Here is a 17,720-nt window from a genome sequence, read left to right on the forward strand (position 1 = left end):
TTCCGCAAGCATGACCAAGTTACGCCGAGTTTTATTTGTCATAATTAGTTCACCGTGATATCGTGAATGTTACGAAAGTCCCGCCTGCTGTCCATAAAAGGGCGCCTGCGGAGGGAGTTTCGATGCAGAAAACGGCTGTTAACTTTTGTTTTACTAAAACTTCCCCGAACAAACTGTATGAAAATTGTCGCTAAAATGGCTGTAATTACGCAGTTTCATTTGCTTGTCACATTTATATTATTCACAGAGCAGTAGTAAACGTTAGAGAATTCCCGCCTGCGGAAAAAGTATGGTTACGCAAAAGGGCTGACTATTGTTTTATCGAAACTACCCCCCCCCCCCCCAAACAATTATGAGAATTAGCCGCTGAAACGCCTATAATTTCGCCCATCAACAAGCTCGAGATCTGACCCACCGAAATACTGAGTTTCCGGCAGCCCCCACACTTTCCTAACCTATCAGGAAATCTTCAGTTTTACAGGGCGACTACACAGACACTACCAAGCCCTCGCACATCACTGAGCAAAAGTGAAGCAATTACTATGAGACAAATTCAGGCAGGCACTTTCGCACACCGCATAAGAATGCATTTAGTGTTACCGACACAGTACACAGCCGAATGCTAATTCTGCAATGAATTAGGTAAGCTCCGCCATATCATTGAAGACTGCAAAAAAAAAAAAAAACACTGACCTCCCGCCCATTCCAAATGCCCTTTCCCCTGAGCAGTGGGAGATGCTGTTGTTTAGCCTGGAGGACTGAGCACTCCTTGTAACCCGGACTGCGTCGGTGAAGTTAACACAGGGCTTCCTGAACTGAGGATGCACCCGTACATTTGCGGCTCAATAAATGTTTCATCTCTATCCTTCTCTCTCTCTCTCTCTCTCTCTCTCTCTCTCTCTATATATATATATATATATATATATATATATATATATATATATATATATATATATATATATATATATATATATATATATATATATATATATATATATATATATATATATATATATATATATATATATATATATATATATATATATAGGGTTTGGAAATGAGGGGCTCGTTAGGAAATACAGAAAGAAATGCCGGCAGTCTACAACGCCGAAGAAGGCATAGGGGAATGGTTGGACTATTTTTTACCGTTAGTGACGTTACATTATTTTTATTATTATTATTATTACGTGAGAAAGAAAGAAAGAAAAACACGCACCCAGAGTGGGGTAGTCGAGGGGCGGCAGTCGAGGGGCGGTAGTCGAGGGGCGGCGCTAGTTGACCGGCCTCAGAGCTCTTGTAAATATAAACCCCCGCTTTAAAGTCTAGAGGGAAGCCGCTGTGGGGATAGCGTAATGGTGAACGCACCGCACCGGTTATGCGGAGATGTGGGTTCGAGTCCCGCTCCCGGAAAAACGGCGGATTTTTTCTCGACTTATATTTTCGCTTATTTATCAATGAATCAAAGAAACGTGACAAGCACACGTCATTCGGCCCTATTAAATATTTCGAAAAAAAGCCGAATAGCACTGGCAATGACGACTGCAACCTTGATATGTATATATATATATATATATACATCGTAAGCATCAGTGCAAGAGCCCCTCTTTAAATCCTCATAGGGCTGTATTATGACTGGGGTACGGACAGAGCATGAACCCTTCACGTTAGTGTTCGGCAAGTAGCTCGGCACAATCAGTCTTACAGGCCTTCTTGGTGCGTTGCTTCTGAATTGCTTGAACCCCGATGGCTTCATTACTGTTAAAGAAATTATTAATTTTTATTAATTTTTACAAACTAATTTTTTACAGATCCCCAGACTGAACCTCAGTACTCCTTTCCTGTCGATGTGGCGAAGCATAAGGGTTAATAACTGGAAAACGATGCTAGAAAAACTTCGACTGACCTACGACGCGGAAAAAACGTAAGTCGATAAGGCTTTATTCAGAGGCATGGTCAAAGTACTACAAACACGGAGTTAACCACTAAAATGAAATAAAATCAAGAGACGCCGATGATGCCAATAATAGGTACTCTACATCAGTTCGGTTTACATATTGAGCAGTGAAACTGGTTCCCTGAGTTCAAAAAGATTGTTATCCCCTTGTACAGCCTGATATTTTGACTTGAATCGTATCGTAAAATATTTCAATAGAATCTACGATTAGAGGTGAGACATTCTTATTGGATATGCGTTTTTTCCAAGAGAATGTTTACACTGTTCGGTATTTATTTATTTATTTATTTATTTATTTATTCGAACACGTACAGCACCCAAATTTGGGCATTACCACAGAGGACTGCAAAAACAAAATAATGATAGAAGGGATGATACCCAAGTTCTATATATTGATGTTTGACTCCATTTGCAACTTACAAAGGTTTTTCTCTTAGTACCCGCGTGGACAGCTTGAACTGAGATCCCAAACAAAATACGTACAATTTACGCATGCATTTTCAAAAGTGAGGCAAGTTTGCTGCAAAATTAATCGTCGCATTTATCGGCGTTACTTTTTTGGTACATTTAGTTGGATTGTTGGCCCAGCCGTTGTGAATGCCTTCTACAACCCAAGTGGAAACGAAATGGGTGAGGAACTGCGCGTCTTTTACCACCTTTTTTTGATCCACTGTACTTGTAGGGGCAGCTTGCTTCGTTTTATACTGGCACCACAAAGGCAAATTTTCAACGAGCCGAGTACGAACAGCCAGTAGAAATTGAACTTGTGAAGTAAGATAATTTTAGCGTCTAATCAGTTCGTTTTATCCTTTTCCGGGTTTTTTTGTGCGGTTGAGAGCGGAATTTATACGATATACGTAATGGCGGTTGCGCACTAGTAACTACTCGCCCTAATATATTAAAAGAAGAATGTGCGGCGTTTTTAAGGTATTTATGTTTTTTTGCAGAGTATTTGTTGTCTTTTCTTCCAAAAATGAACAGTTGAAACGTTTTTTTTTTTTCAGTGTACCCTGCGGGAATTCTTCAGGGTGTTTTCTACCAGTACGGCCTTCCCCGGTAAGCTTAATAGTTGAATGTAGTGCATGTTTAGCGTAGTGTTCACACATTTTCGATGCACACGCACAAACCTGTGGTATTAAATTATTTTGAATAGAAAAGTCCCCCCCCCTTCCCCAAGTCGTGCAAAAGACACCTGTCGCTATAATGTTTCGGCCGACTAAACAGTCAACACCTTCTCTCCTGGAAAATATTTTATTCATGCTAATTTACTCAAAGAAGGCAGTTAATGTGACACTGAGTTATACCACGAATATTTAAACGCTAAGGTTAAGCCGTTATTCTTACTTCAATCTACACATGAGAAAAGCTGCCACAATCACAACTCTACTCGAAACGCAGCTGTTGGTTACAAACACTGAAAGATAGCAACCTGGGCCAGATTATTGTATTTGTTGCGCTGTGGTTATATGCTATTTCCCCCAATTATAGAGCAACACTTCTTCAAAAAAACAGCGCCCATTGCAGTTGCGTATAATGCTAATTCTCAACTTTTATCAATCGGCCAGTTAGGGTTGCCTGTCGAAACCCTAACCGTTGGGAGACATCGCCCGGGAACATTTTCACTGCTAAAACAGTAAGGTGCAAACGGGAGTTAGGTCATACAGTGGACTCTCGCTGAACGGAGCCTCAAGGGACCTACAAGATATGATTAGTTTGTCTTCAGAGTTTGGGTTACAGACACAATAGTCTCAGATCCATCGTATGCGAAACCTATGCATAAGTATAACCGCACACCATGGGCCGAAACGTGCTTGCACGAAAGTAAGCTGTGGGTATTTTTGATATATACTGCACGAATTCAAAAAACATGTGAGTATACACATGTTGACTGCGCCTGTAAAATACCGTGAGAACTGCGATTTTCTAGCTAGCGAAAGACGACTTTATATTGGATTATTCCATCTTTCCAACCAGCTTTTTTTTATTTAACGGTGAAACACACACTCGGCAGGCTTCTCAGAAACAATTCGGGATCTTCTTCTAGTTGGAAGAAACTCCTAATCATTTGGGCTGCCTATTTCACCTACGCAGGTGTCACCAGATGATAAGAGTCGGTGCTTCCCTACAGACTCTAAAAAAGGCTTCCCCCTTGCAACTTAGTATACTTGTAGAGATCCGGGCAAAAGATAATGAAGAAGACCTATTTTGCGGTGTTCCTTAATGCAGGTCCTTGAACATTGGAGCTATTGGAAGCGTGATTGGACACGAGCTTACGCATGGCTTTGACGACCAAGGTAGGAAATTCGCCCATTGCTTATACACTGGGCTCGCTTATTCATTCTGCAAATACTATTGACGGTAAAACATTCCCTGTAGGTGTTAATAATAACTGCATACAATCATTAGGACATCTTTTTGATGAAAAGATGTGTTCAGCAGACACGCTGAAAATGCGTAGCAATCTTTTATTCCTAAAAGGACGCAGCCACGCAACTGTGACCGTCTTTTTTAACAACGAAGCTCTTTTGCGAATCATTATTTTTCGTGTACGCAGTAAAAAATAGTAAAGAAATCAACGAAGTTCACACTTATAGCAACAATGATGGAGTAAAGGTCGTTGTGGCGGCGAAAAAGAAGCTAATCGGCTGTGTAATCGCAGACTTCAACCATCGTGATGGTCATAGAGGTTGCGTACAGCCCCGCTACTTTCAAGTTTTGCGGGTTAGTGTGAGCTTCCTGAATTTTTTTTCCTTGAATACGATCATGCCTTGAGACTTTCTTTACACAATTAATGTGAGTAAAAAACTGATATCTCACTTAGATGTGTTTCGGGAGTTTATTGGAGGCAGGCAAGGTTTTCTTATGGCGTCAATAAGTCATTTGAGCGACTCCCTGCGTTTCGCCTTCAGCGTCACTGCCAATACCTGCCACTACACTTGAACGCCTTAAGCGATCACTCGTGCGTAACTCAATCGCCAGGCAAGACAGTTGCTCGAATTACCCGAGTGAGTGTTCCAAAATTTCCTTGAATATTTTAGATGAATTAGGAATGAACAAACGAATAGACAGACCAAAATTCCAGTCCCCATTTCATCGGAGAAAAACTGCCGTCTATAACAAGATAAACATAATAAAACAGGAGGTTCTGAGGGCTGTATGCTTGAGCGGATTTTCTTTTTGTTCTCCTTGAAGGAAGCCAGTATGATGCAGAGGGTCGGCTACGGGAGTGGTGGAGCAAGGCTACTCGACAAAAATTCAAAAGCAAGTCTCAGTGCTTTGTGAAACAATACGGAAACATTCACGACCAGGAAGCCGGGATGAAGGTACAGTTCCCAGTTCATTTCTTCTTGGAAAGCAACATTAAAATGCTAGAGACAAAGAAAAGTTGTCGTTACTATGCTTATTAGCTGTGATTACCACCAGCGGAGTATTGGCTTGGGCGAGTTGGTACATGACGAAGTGTCGAAGCACAGCATGAGACCAGGGACAAAAACGCTGAAAACGACACACAGAGCGCTCTGTGTGTCGTATTTTGTGTTTCTCTCTCTCGACTTGTGCTGCGCTTCGACACTTCGTTATAACCACCAGCTCATGTATATCCGCTGCAGGAGGAATGTCTCCCCCATAGATTTGATTGATTCATTGTAGAGTTTAACGCGCCGACGCAACGCAGGCGATGAGGCGCGCTGTAGCGGAGGGCTCCGGATTAATGTTGACCACCTGAGGATCCATAACGTGCGTCGAAATCTCGTACACACGGGCGTTTTTGCTTTTCGCCTCCATCAGAAAAGCGGCCGCCGCGGCCGGGAATCGAACCCGCGACCTCGTGCTCAGCAGCGCACCGCCTGAGCCACTCAGCCACCGCGGCTTTTTTTCTTTATTACCGGCTTGGTACAGAACACGCCACACAACTTTTGCACAACACAAGCTTAAAAGAACTGGCCAAGCTCTGGCAAGTGCATGTGGGTTAAAACTGCTTGAGGGCTACCCGTTCGTTCAATACATTCATCCACGAGGGTGGCTCTTTCTGGGAGTTGTAAACAGTTGTAAACGGCGTGACGAACTGGCATACGCGTTTTCCACAGATTATGCAGGCTGAGGACAATAAACATGTCGTGGGGCACGACTTCGTCATTTTCTGTCGGCAGAAACCGTATGCCGTAAGGAGTTATCGGTAGATATTTCTTTAAAGTTCGCTGGAGGATGTCCCAGTGGAAAAATGCATCATTTCAGCCGAGAAATATGTGTAAATAGTCTCTGATGTATGGCAGATAATACAGTCGATGCCCCAGGGGAGAAACAACCCTTTTTCTTGTAGCCAAGGCTTGACTAGCAAGGTGCCCTGAGCCACCGCGGCGGGTCTCTGCCATAGACTTGCAACCAGCCCTAGGGTTAGGTTAGGTATAACTTTATTGTTGCCTGCAAAACGACGCTTTCTACTCGCCGCGACGCAGGCCTGGCGTCGACCTAAGGTTTGCTGTTACTCTGCACAGCGCCAACGCACGCCGTTGCCGGGTCGCCTGGTCTGTGTTTTTCGAGCGCACCCCGGGCCTGCTGGACGGCCCAAAGTTGAACGTCCTTGTCGTTACTGCGCACTGCTTCTTGGAGTTTCGGCGGATAAGTCCTTGACTTGGCTTCGTCTGGAAACCGGACACAGTCCCAGAAGATGTGCCACTGGTCTGCCAGACCCACTTTACACACTTTGCACAGACCGCTCAAATAAAGCCCTGGGTGTAACACGTGCAGCGTTGCTGGCGCGAGGATGGATCCGGTTTGGAGCTGCCGTAACACGGCCTCCTCCCGGCTCAGTCCTTGGTGGGGGGGGTGGCATTACCCATCGAGCTAGGCGGTAAGCCTTAGTGATTTCAGTGTAGTTTGCTAGGCGGTTGTAGCTTGCTAGGCGGTCTTTGCTCTCGAACCCCCACGGACGGTCGGTCTCGGGGGAGCGGAAGGTAAGTGCACGCGCCTCCGAGGGAGCCGTCTCGTTGTGGTTGGACGTAGTTGCGCACTCACCCATGTGCGCCGGGAACCACTTGATACGGACTTCCCTGTCTTGAAGCTTGGTCTGTCTGATGATGGCGGCCGCTTGGGCGCACAATCGACCCTTGGCGAAGCTGCGAACGGCGGTTCTTGAGTCGCTGAGCACGGTGCGACACTCGGCCTTGGAGATCGCCAGAGCGATGGCGACCTTCTCGGCGTCCGTGGCGCCCGTGCACCGCACGCTGGCTGCCGCTGTCGTGGTACCCGTGGCCTTGACGGCCACCGCGACGAAACCTTCTTGTTGGCACTCCGCCGCGTCGACGTGCAACCAGCGTGCAACCAGCCTCGGCGTGCAACCAGCCCTATCTTTCGATGTCGCAAAGCATTGTTTGCCCCCGACATTTCTGATTTCATCCTTTCATCGAGCTGATGATTTAGCCTAAAGTTACTGAACCTCATTTAGTGGCACTAGTCAAGCGTTACGTCTGGTTTTCTCTGGGTAGCAATTATTGATTATCCGATTGCTCCACCTGTAGTCGGTTACCCGTTTTACATACCCGGCCCAAGCCCGCTTCTTTATCATCACAACTATGAACTCGTGATGTCGTCCACCCTAGTTTCCTCCCTAATCCAAGACGCTCGGTTCGTACTGCTAACCGTCACTCCTGCTACCCTTCCTTCCATGGCTCATTGACCTCACCTACGTTTTCTTTCAAGGTATTTAGTAAACAGCCAAGTTTGTGCCTCGTTTGTTATCAACAGCGGTATGTACTGGTTGTATACGATTCTTTTCAATGAGAGAGTGAGCCTGCTGTATTGTTCACTATTTAAGCGTGCTCGGGAATAGTTCCTAGACCAATCTAGTTTTTTTTAGATGCGAAGCAGCTTATGGCCGAGCATGTTCCCTCCGCCGTTCTGTGGGCGGCGTTGTGCGGCGTCCGCACCCCCACTGCGCATGCCTGGCCAGGCACCGCTGACGATGATTGGCAGGATGCCCCTAGGGATTGGCCAACCAAAGAATCCATCACGAGATAGCTTCGCGTTCAACCACCGTCGTCATCTTCCCGTAGGGGAACACTGAGTAGTATGCGAGGCATTCCTCGTCTCCTCTCCGACGCTCCTCTCCTCTCCGGGATTGCGCAACGAATGGCAACACCTGCGGCTCCGCGCGATAATGCGAAGCAGCTTAGGGCTAGAGACGCGATGGTAGCCGCTGCATACTCCGCTGGGGGCGCCACTGTAGCTCCGCGGTATAAATGACGCGCCCCGCGCTCCGCTCCCCTCATTCTCATCCCACCACGCCGCGATGGAACTGAAAACAAATGGGAACTTGAGTCGACCCCATGGCTGCTTCGCATACTACTCAGGGTTCCCTTTCAGGAAGATGGTGAATTTTTTTTTCTTCTCGTGACTGGGATAAGCAAAGACAGCGTGTTCAAGACAATTATAGTCACCCTTCTCTTCGGGCGTTTCGTCACCTAGGTGAAAGGTGACGCTTTTTGTGTCTCTTTCGAATTATGTTGCGATTCATTTATGTTTATCTTCACCGTACGACTGAGCCTATTATGTACAAGATCTTCCTCTTACAATAAGAAGAACTCACCAATTGAATGAGGCAATGTTAACCCCAAATCTCAAGTGGCTCAAATATTCTTCGTTTACTCGTATGCCCAATTCATCTCAATAGCATAGCGTGTGACTCTAAATCACATGACTGGAGCGTTTAATTGAACGTTGTCGAAGCAGAAATTATTAATCCTAAACACCCCTTCAGGCAGCCCAGAACGATTTTATCGAAATGGTGTCTCCGTATGGCGTTTTTCCTAATAAGGGACTTTTCGCTCTTCTTACTGAATATTATCGTGCCCTTCCGTCCCTTGTAAATGTCATCCAAGATCCTCATGCCAGCCTCCTTTGTTTCACTATCTATCAATGCTCCCACCACTACGGCGGTGTCTACTGACTGCAACGCCTTTTCCAGTTCTAGCTGTCATGTAAATGGCTTATACTCCGCGCATTTCCCTCCTCCTCCTCGTGCTCCTCCTCCTCCTCCTCCTCCTCCTCCTCATCATCATCATCATCACCATACCACTCAGGTCCACTGCAGGACGAACGCCTCCCCCATTGACCTCCAACCGCTGCTGTCCTGCGCTGCTCGAGTGCACAGTTTACCCCTGAATTTCTTTATTTCTTCCCTGCATCAGGTTAATGTCCTTCCTCTTCTTCTTGACCCATCTCTTGGTATCCACTCCGTTACCCTAACTGTCCACCGGTTGTAGGTTTGTTTTACTACACGGCCAGCCCAAGACCATTCTTTTCTTTATTTGAACTATGATATTGTTCTCTGATCCAGGTAGCTCGTTTTCTGTCCCTGAGTGTTATTCATAACATTATTCGTTCCATGGCCCATTGAACCGGCGTAAGTTTGCTTTCTAGTTGTTTAGTAAGGCGCCAAGTTTCATCTCCGTATGTCATCACCGGCAGTATGCACTAATTTCAGATTTTTTTTCAATGACAGAGGTAGTTTACTTTTCATCATTTGGGAGCGTTACCCACACCTACTCGGTGCAGGATTTCTCTCTCGTTGTTCGGGTCAGCGTTAACTATCTGTCCGAGGTGGTTATATTCTCTTATTTCCTCTAGCGTTTCGTTTCCTGAGCTGAAGAGAACATTTCTGGCATGCTTATCCCTGATTACTTTAAATTTATTGATGTTTATGTTTAGCCTAACGACCGTGCTGTCTGAATGTAGTTCCTCAAGCATTGTTTGCAGGTGTTCTGCAGTCTCACTCAGCAAGACTGTCGTTCGCCATCCTCAAATGAATCAAGTATTCCCCGTTTATCCTTAATCGTATGTTTCCCCAGTCAAGCTTTCTAACTACCCCCTCCAGCCATGCTGTGAATAATACTGGCGAGAAGGTATCTTCCTGTCTTACTCCTTTTCGGATCAGAAATTTATCGCTTTGCTTGTGGAGGTTTATTCTGCCCGTGCATGTCTTATATATGTCTTCCGGAAGTCTTATGTAGGTTTGCTCTATTTCATGTTCTTTTAGTGCCTCTAGCACGGCTGCTATGAGCACGAAATCAAACGCTTTTCCATAATCTATAAATGTCATGTAAACAAGTTGAGTGTATTCCGTGGATTTTTGTATCACTTGATTGACGACATGAGTGTGATCCATGGTTGATTGCCCTATCCTAAACTTAGCCTGCTCTGTGGGTGGTTGGGAATCCAGGCTGTCGCCTATATGGCTAACCAAAACTTTGGTAAAGAGCTTGTAAACAACTGAGAGCAGGCCGATGGTTCTATAATTTTTTAGGTCATGGGGATTCCCTTCTTACGAATCAGAATAATGTTGGCGTTTTTTTAGACTACGGGCCCTTTTTGAGTGGTCAAGTATTCCAAAAATAGTATCCTAATACCACACCGATAACATGAACGGGGTCCATTCTAGAGTAGCCTTTCTTGAAGGGGCCATGTAGACAAAATACAAGTTTGGTTTATTCGAAATATTTGGTGTTTTAGATGTAAAGCATCTCTTAGTCGACCCTCCGTCGACCGGGGTCCGGCGTCCGCACCTCTCCTCCCCTCCACAACAGCTGTGATAAAGCCACTCTCTCTCCCCTCCTCCTCTCCACACCACCTGTGCGCTAGCGTGCGCTGCTCCTCCACTCCACACCACCTGTGCGCTACGCGCGCTGCTCCTCCTCTCCCCTCTCCCCACCAGCTGTCCAATCACGCGCATGCGCGCTGCTCCTCCTCTCCACTCCCTCTGCTCTGCAAATAAACCCGGTCCGCGCTCCGCTCAGTTGCTTCTTCGGTGCTGCACCGTACGATGACTGGAAATGGACGCCAACGATTCCGTCAGCGAACTGGCTGGCCCACCTTCAACTAGCGCCAGTCAGCACACTGTCAGAACCGCGAGCACCTCCAAAGACAAGGCTGCACAGAGGAGAGCTCGCGACGTCGAACGTAAACGGGAGCGTTGAGCAGCGGATTCCTCGCTTCGAGAACGAGAAGCCGCTTTGAAACACCAGTGGCGAGTAGCTGATTCAGATGGCGTTCGGCAACGTGCCAAGGCTTCGAAACGCCAGCGTCGAACAGCGGATTCCTCGCTTCGAGAACGAGAAGCCGCAAAACGTTCCCCACTACTCGATAAATAAAGAAGACATTTAATACGCTACTACACGTGTCTTTACTCTAACAACCAATTAACACGCTACTACTCCACGGCTTTCCATCCCCTCAGGGTTCCCACGTGGGAAGATGGTGTAATTTTTTGTAATCCCTCAGCGCTTATCCGGCAGCAAATGATGCTTTATTTTGAGGAGAAATTAAACGATTTAAGCCAAAATTTTGATTCCACCGCTAAATCGTGTGTTTTGTGATGTCTGCGATGACGTACCGAGAGCAGGTGCTCAAGCGAACATTGGTACGCTGTTTAGACCACAGTGAGCGGCGAAACACCTCGTCTACCATCATTCCTCCCAGGTGGCGCCACGATTCTGCTCAGGACCGCTGTCCGCCTTTGCATTTTTTATGATCGTATTTGCACCTGGCTGGTTTTTGTTGTGGTTGGTAGTTATCGTTTCGTGAAACACTTGGGTATGCTCGACAAACAGGGCCATGTAAGACAACATTGCTTATGCCGATCGGCAAGTGTCGTGTGAGACCACTCCAAAACACCGTACTACTGTGTAGCTAAAGCAAGTATAATGCACGCAGTACCAACAGCAGTACGCACTGGTGCTTCTATGTTTACGTGTACAGCCGGTAAAACGCTTGTCTGTAACAGCGATTTCAACTTCAACCAGCTACATCCGAAAACTGCCGAAACATACTCGTTCCAAACGTGTCGGAGGCAAAAGCGAAGGGCTAAGACTTCAGAATTCCGCAGTAGTTTTATTCAAATCCCGCTCCGGCGGGGCAGGATAGGGCTGAGAGTACAAACGCTGTGTTATAGACAAGCCTTTTACCGGCTGCACCTTCGTAGCTTCCATTGTTTACTATGCATTAAATTTAAGCGCACTTAATAGCTAGTTCTGCAAGCGTAGAAGCCCTGCCTAACTTGTCTTTGCCTTTTCCTGCCTCAGCCAATCGCACAGCTTCCCATAATACTTTGTAGGTTCCAGTGCGGGAAATGAGTTAGTGGGTCGCATTGCCATTCCCTTTTCCCTAATTATGTACCCTATTTGAGGTTCACGTTAAAAGTGTCAGTGCTACTCTAACAACGCAGTCTTTCGAATAAATCAAACTTGCTTTTTGTCTGCATTCATTGAGTCCCTCAATGGCCAGCACAATCCTGATTATGTTAAACTCACTGTGGAACCCGAGGTGTCCGTGCATTGTTGGTGAACGTATTGAGTAGCACCAAAAAAGGGGCCACATTAAAGCAATACATTCACTGTGATAAACTTTATTGCTTTAAGTTATCACTTTTGCTTATTATGTGTTTCAGACGGTAATTGATATGTTTGAATTTCCATACAGCTCAACGGGAAAAATACCCTGGGTGAAAACATAGCTGACAATGGTGGCCTCCGAACAGCTTTCAAGGTAAGATCTTCCCTCCAAAGTACGCATTACGCATATAAAATCTTCAGGCTATTTACTGATACGACTTCATTCACCGCCTGTTAAACAAAATATCATCTCGGTTCTCTCATATTTGAAGACAGATCGGCACAAAAAGCTCATTTTGGGTACTCGGCAGCTGGTGACATGCGTGCGCCCGGTCGCGCAACCAAGATCCAATGATGCTGATCGCGAGCTTACATTTAAAAATAGTGCCTTTAAAAAAAAAAGAAACTGGACTTTCAGACGGAACACACTTTTTCCGTAGGCTCAATACTATTCTAAATCGTGGACGCCCAGAGCACTTTTTTCGTATTTGTGCTAATATACACGTAACCACAAGTAAAATAAAAAAAAACAATTAAACATGCATTGATGGATCCTTGCATGTTCATTGTCATCGCAACTTTATATCTCAAAGAGGGAGAGAGAAGGTTGCGATGCACGCGCTTGGTTTCTGCATCCAACTTTTCTGACGTCGAAAGTCCACAAACCACCGTTTCTCACACGTATCTATCGAGCCGCCCCCGTGCAGCGGAGCAAGCGTGCTTTGCATTCTGCCGCCGTAGTGATTCTGTTTCTCATTCTCATTCGCTTTCGGCGCCATTGGCTATCTGTACCTCCTTTCGTAGCTCAGTATTCTCGGCATTTCCATGACATCATCTTTGCCACCTACTCGCTGCCAACTCTGTTTTACAACACGTTCAAGCTGTGACAGAAGGTCCCGAGACTTTGTGCGACGGGCGCGTCCTCCACTGCTCCGACTGGCCGTGCCCCTAGCGATGAGGTCGGCAGCGATTCGAACACAGCGCCACCACGGCCAGTGTCGCCGCTCGGCTGACGTCACCCCTCTCCGCACGCCCTCTGTCGTGCTCTGTTCTTCTGTCGCTCTTTACCAGCAAATCGGCGGTGCAAATTTTTGCCGACGTGCGCCATCTACTGCTCACGCAACAAAAACTGCATGTATTACAATGTCTGAAGCACCAGGTATGACGGGGTGCCACACTAAAAAGATGAACCAAGGATGCAACCCTACTGAAACGTTCCGTATATTCGGAATTATGGGAATGCAGAGTTCATACGGAGTGTGACGCCCCCTACCGTGACTACAGTGGATATTAGTTCCCCAAAAGTGAAATCACAGTTCGCACACTATGAACGCTCGGCACGGTTTCCATGTTTTTATCTTTTATAATAAGCAAAATCATTCTCCGCATGATTTCCGTATACTCCGTATATACGGAATTCTTACGGACAATGTTTTCGCGGTTCTAGTGGTCTCTTAAAGGCATAAACCCTGTTTTAAATGTTTTTGACAGCTATTGACTATTTTATTTTCATGTGCTTCTCAAGAATCGTCCTAGTTGTGTGGCGGCTTTGTGTCATGCTAAGAAAATACTACCCATTCCCGTAGTTCCGTTTATATGGAACGTTTCACAATTAAAATATAACGGCATGAATCAATTGTCAGGAAACAAAAGATACCATTGCGTTTTAACCTTTCCTCACTTGTTCTTTGTTCGACAGGCGTATAAAAACATTTTAAAAGAAGAATGCGACGGGAAGGACACCCGTTTGAAAGGACTGGAGAAGCTGTCCGGGGAAAAGCTGTTTTTTATAGCCAACGCTATGGTGGGTATGCTCTCTTATGCACCCAAACCATCACAAACTGAGTGCACAGCACCAAGCTAATGTAACGTGTCGTTCTAAATCACGTGACACGAGTGTCTGATTAAACGTTGTTGAATCAGAAATTATTAATTATTTTCGCACAGCACAAAACATTTTTCTTGCTCGCAGTCTTTTCTCGCGTGATTAGCATGACCTCACGTAATGTTAAACGTCTTTTATGAAGCTAGGGCGAGTGACACTCACCGCATGGCCATCTTTTCGTGCAGGTATGGTGTAGTTTGGTACGTCCAGAAGAGAAGAAATTTATAATACAGTACGACCCTCACAGTCCCAGCAAGTACAGGTAAGTTTGCGTTGCGTTAATTTTCAAGATAAAGGAGAAAATCGGAAATATAAGTGGTGTTTTTGTATAAAAAGTAATAGTAGCCATACTGATTTTGTTATTATGGCAAAACGAATCATCACGTGAAGGTACCTCTTTGGGACAATATACTTAATAAATTGAAAACGTTCGCCCGACGCAACCGCTTTCTTTAGGTCCTACCTTTCAGGAAGAGGAGAAATGAAGCTCAGGCTTCGTACAAATTTGAGCCGACTTCTGGTGTACGTAGTCAGTCACGAGACCAAAAGTGTCCCGAAATAACAGGTGTTAATGATCTAACCTAACATTCCCGGCCTCTTCGTTTACCCATCTGACGCTCTGACCAACATTCGAGCTCAAGAAATCTGATTTCAGCCAGTACCACTATGTTTGGGTAGCTACGTTGCTGGCCTTTTTTCCGGGGTGTCGTCTTTACGGGACAAAAAATAAAATGCGTGCACCAAAATGTGAAGTATAAAAATTTTACAGGAGTATTGCGTGTGCTCGTCGTACTCATCTATAAAATTTTGGCACCACTCCGCAATTATTGCATTTCCGAAAAAGCACCCCCACATGTTATCTCTTGAATTGAATATTTGACGCTCTTATGAAACGACACAGCCCAAAGATGTAATACTTCTCTTCGTTGTTCGGGCCACTGTTAAACTTTATCTGTGTTTTTTTTTCATTTTCAGGATCAATATACCAATGAAGAACATGGCTGAGTTTTCAAAAGTGTTTAAGTGCCAAGCCCATTCGCGAATGAATCCGGATCGCAACAAAACATGCGCTTTATGGTGACTTCGCTGAAAAAAATACAGAGACGGCTGACGGTACCCTTTACGAGTGCTTTCACGGTATGCCGTGACTGGTCTCTTTACGGATAAAGTAAACATGATAAATCACGGCACTTACACTCGGAGCAGAAGTTTTTCCGAAGTAAAGGATTGAAAAAAAAAGTGTTTTTGACCTCATGAAACAAATCAACATTTTAAAAACATATAGGCACAGTAAGTAAGAACAAGTAGGCACCCTACCTCCAAAACCAGTTATCGTCCAGTGTTTTAATGAAATCAACCTTATTCACACGGTCTCAGGAAACATCGATAACATTGTATACCGTGAATGTGATGTTCTGCAATAATAAAGGACAAAAATTCAGCAAGTCACACTTGCTAAAAACTTTTTACTGTATTTTTGTGAACTTTCATGCATTTCAAGGACGCACGGTTCTATCGCAGATAAAAACTTCTAGAATCGGCGATGTCCGAGCTGATGAATTTGTTGAGAACAACTTCCTGTGGTTTCGCTGAACACATCCGAGGTTCGAACCGACTGGGTGGCGGTACTTAAATGAAACGAAAATGTTATCACTGCTAAAAAATTGTTGGCTATTCAGCTTAATTTGCGCAAGCTACGAATGCGGAGTTGAGACGTAGTTTGTGAAAGGAGGGAAGGACTGTCGTGGGACACAGATGAGGAGCACTGTGCCAGCGTTGCACTCGCAAATGAAGCGTGATGTGGGACATTTCTGGGAAGAGTTTATCGTTAAGCAGCTTCTTGTTTAAGCTATCTAGGGAGAACACACTAGTAAATAGTGCAAGATCAGACTAAAAAAACGACTTCACTGCCAGGCGAAAAATCCCTGGCTATTACAATACTCTGCGAAATTAGAGCGCTGCTGCTTAAAGGAGCCATAAAGACGAAATACAAGTTGGGTTTATTAAAAAGACAACTTAGTCCCGATAACAATGATACGAATATCATCGCAATCTTCGAACAAATAACGGAGATATTAAAGAAAACGTGTGAAAGCAGTCGCGACCCCCTAGCCAATTTCCCGCAACTTTTCTATGACGTCACGGACCCTTGTTTGTGCGATTGGCGGCCGCCTAACTGACCTGTCGTGACGAGACATGACTGGGCGTCTGTAGTGGGGCCTCTAGTTCCATTTGACCGCATCACTTGAATGGTAACCTGCAGTTAACGCACTGAAACTTATATTTTATTGTTGGCCCGTATGACGTCATTCTTGCTCATACACGTCGCTGTGGCGCAAAATTTGAAAGTTTTTAAATACTTCTTGCTTTTTTTTTGTTAAAAAAACATCTTTTGTGACTGTAATGGAGCTGAGTGAGATACTGAATCCTAGTTCTTTCAAATTAAACGAAGTTGTATTTTCTCTTCATGGCTCCTTTAAAGTATATTGATTTTGCGATATCTCGGGGAAAGGAACTTGAGAGATGTATGTACGCACACTTAGCAGAAGTGGCGGACTAAGTACATTCACTGGTTGCATCCCTCATTGTTCAGAAAGAACTGTTCTATTATGACTAAGAGAAGGAATGGAGTTGGTTGGTGCGGATGATGTATAGTGTGCCAGCAAAGGGTGGCGCGACTGTCTCGTCAACAGGGAGATCGATGTACCGAACGCTAGGGTAATCGATACGTTTCACAGCACTCACCGCTGACACACCTGGTGCCATCTCTTAAATGGCTTGTGGCTTTCGGTCTGCCTCATACGACACAGAAGTAGTCACAAAGTTCGAGAAGCGGTTCTTCTTGACAACGTCGGTAACGAATCCGGCTTGAGGTTGCAGTGTTGTTGGGAAAAGGTTTCGTAATTCTTTATGAAGCATGGCGTGGACGGTCTCGTGCAAGGTGCCAGACGAGACTCCACTGACGTCGGCGTGGCTGGCCATGACAGGATTAGATTTGCGGTCCTATTGCCTTGAAAGCATGTCGAGGGTATTTTCCACCGCACCAGGCTTACGAATCACCCACAATCCTTACTTTCATAGCAAACTATTATCATTCACAACGCAATCAGGCCATCTGCTCGCGTACTTTGGCAGCGCAACAGACGCAAGGTGCTACATCAAGCATCCTTCTGAATTTGTCGGCTACAATCGTTTCCATATGGCCGGTATTCAATGGCGTGGAATGCATGCAGGCAACTATGCGAGTGCGCCGCCATATCTGTGGCCAAGCGTCTGTTGCTTGGCGACGTTGTGCGCAAGGCCCCCAGATCACGCACCCCTCTTCTCCTCCATGCAACCAGTGCGCCGTCACTCGTTACGTCGACCTCCGCGGGATGGCGGTACTTGTCCATGTCCGTGGCGCATCGGCCATGTTTGTGGCCGTTTCCAGTGTTGCCCAGCGTAGAAATTGACCGCTAAAGTTTTCAACGAATACCATCTATAATACACAACAGTGCCA

General features: G+C 45.4%; 1 protein-coding gene across 1 annotated transcript in view; it reads left to right on the forward strand.

Annotated features, from left to right (window-relative positions):
- Positions 1-15,695, forward strand: part of LOC144163093 (neprilysin-1-like) — a 59,128-nt gene extending 43,433 nt beyond the window's left edge. Inside the window, exons 12-20 of the mRNA XM_077693895.1 lie at positions 1,809-1,921; positions 2,526-2,584; positions 2,959-3,010; positions 4,181-4,248; positions 5,147-5,277; positions 12,425-12,490; positions 14,036-14,140; positions 14,407-14,483; positions 15,197-15,695. Of these exons, the coding sequence (XP_077550021.1) occupies positions 1,809-1,921; positions 2,526-2,584; positions 2,959-3,010; positions 4,181-4,248; positions 5,147-5,277; positions 12,425-12,490; positions 14,036-14,140; positions 14,407-14,483; positions 15,197-15,302 (777 nt within the window). The 3' untranslated portion in view covers positions 15,303-15,695. The remainder of the gene's footprint in view (positions 1-1,808; positions 1,922-2,525; positions 2,585-2,958; positions 3,011-4,180; positions 4,249-5,146; positions 5,278-12,424; positions 12,491-14,035; positions 14,141-14,406; positions 14,484-15,196) is intronic.
- Positions 15,696-17,720: the final 2,025 nt, after the last annotated feature.

Source organism: Haemaphysalis longicornis, unplaced genomic scaffold (genome assembly GCF_048455015.1).
Source record: "Haemaphysalis longicornis isolate Haplotype H1 unplaced genomic scaffold, Haemaphysalis longicornis Haplotype H1 scaffold_12, whole genome shotgun sequence".
Taxonomy (NCBI): domain Eukaryota; kingdom Metazoa; phylum Arthropoda; class Arachnida; order Ixodida; family Ixodidae; genus Haemaphysalis; species Haemaphysalis longicornis.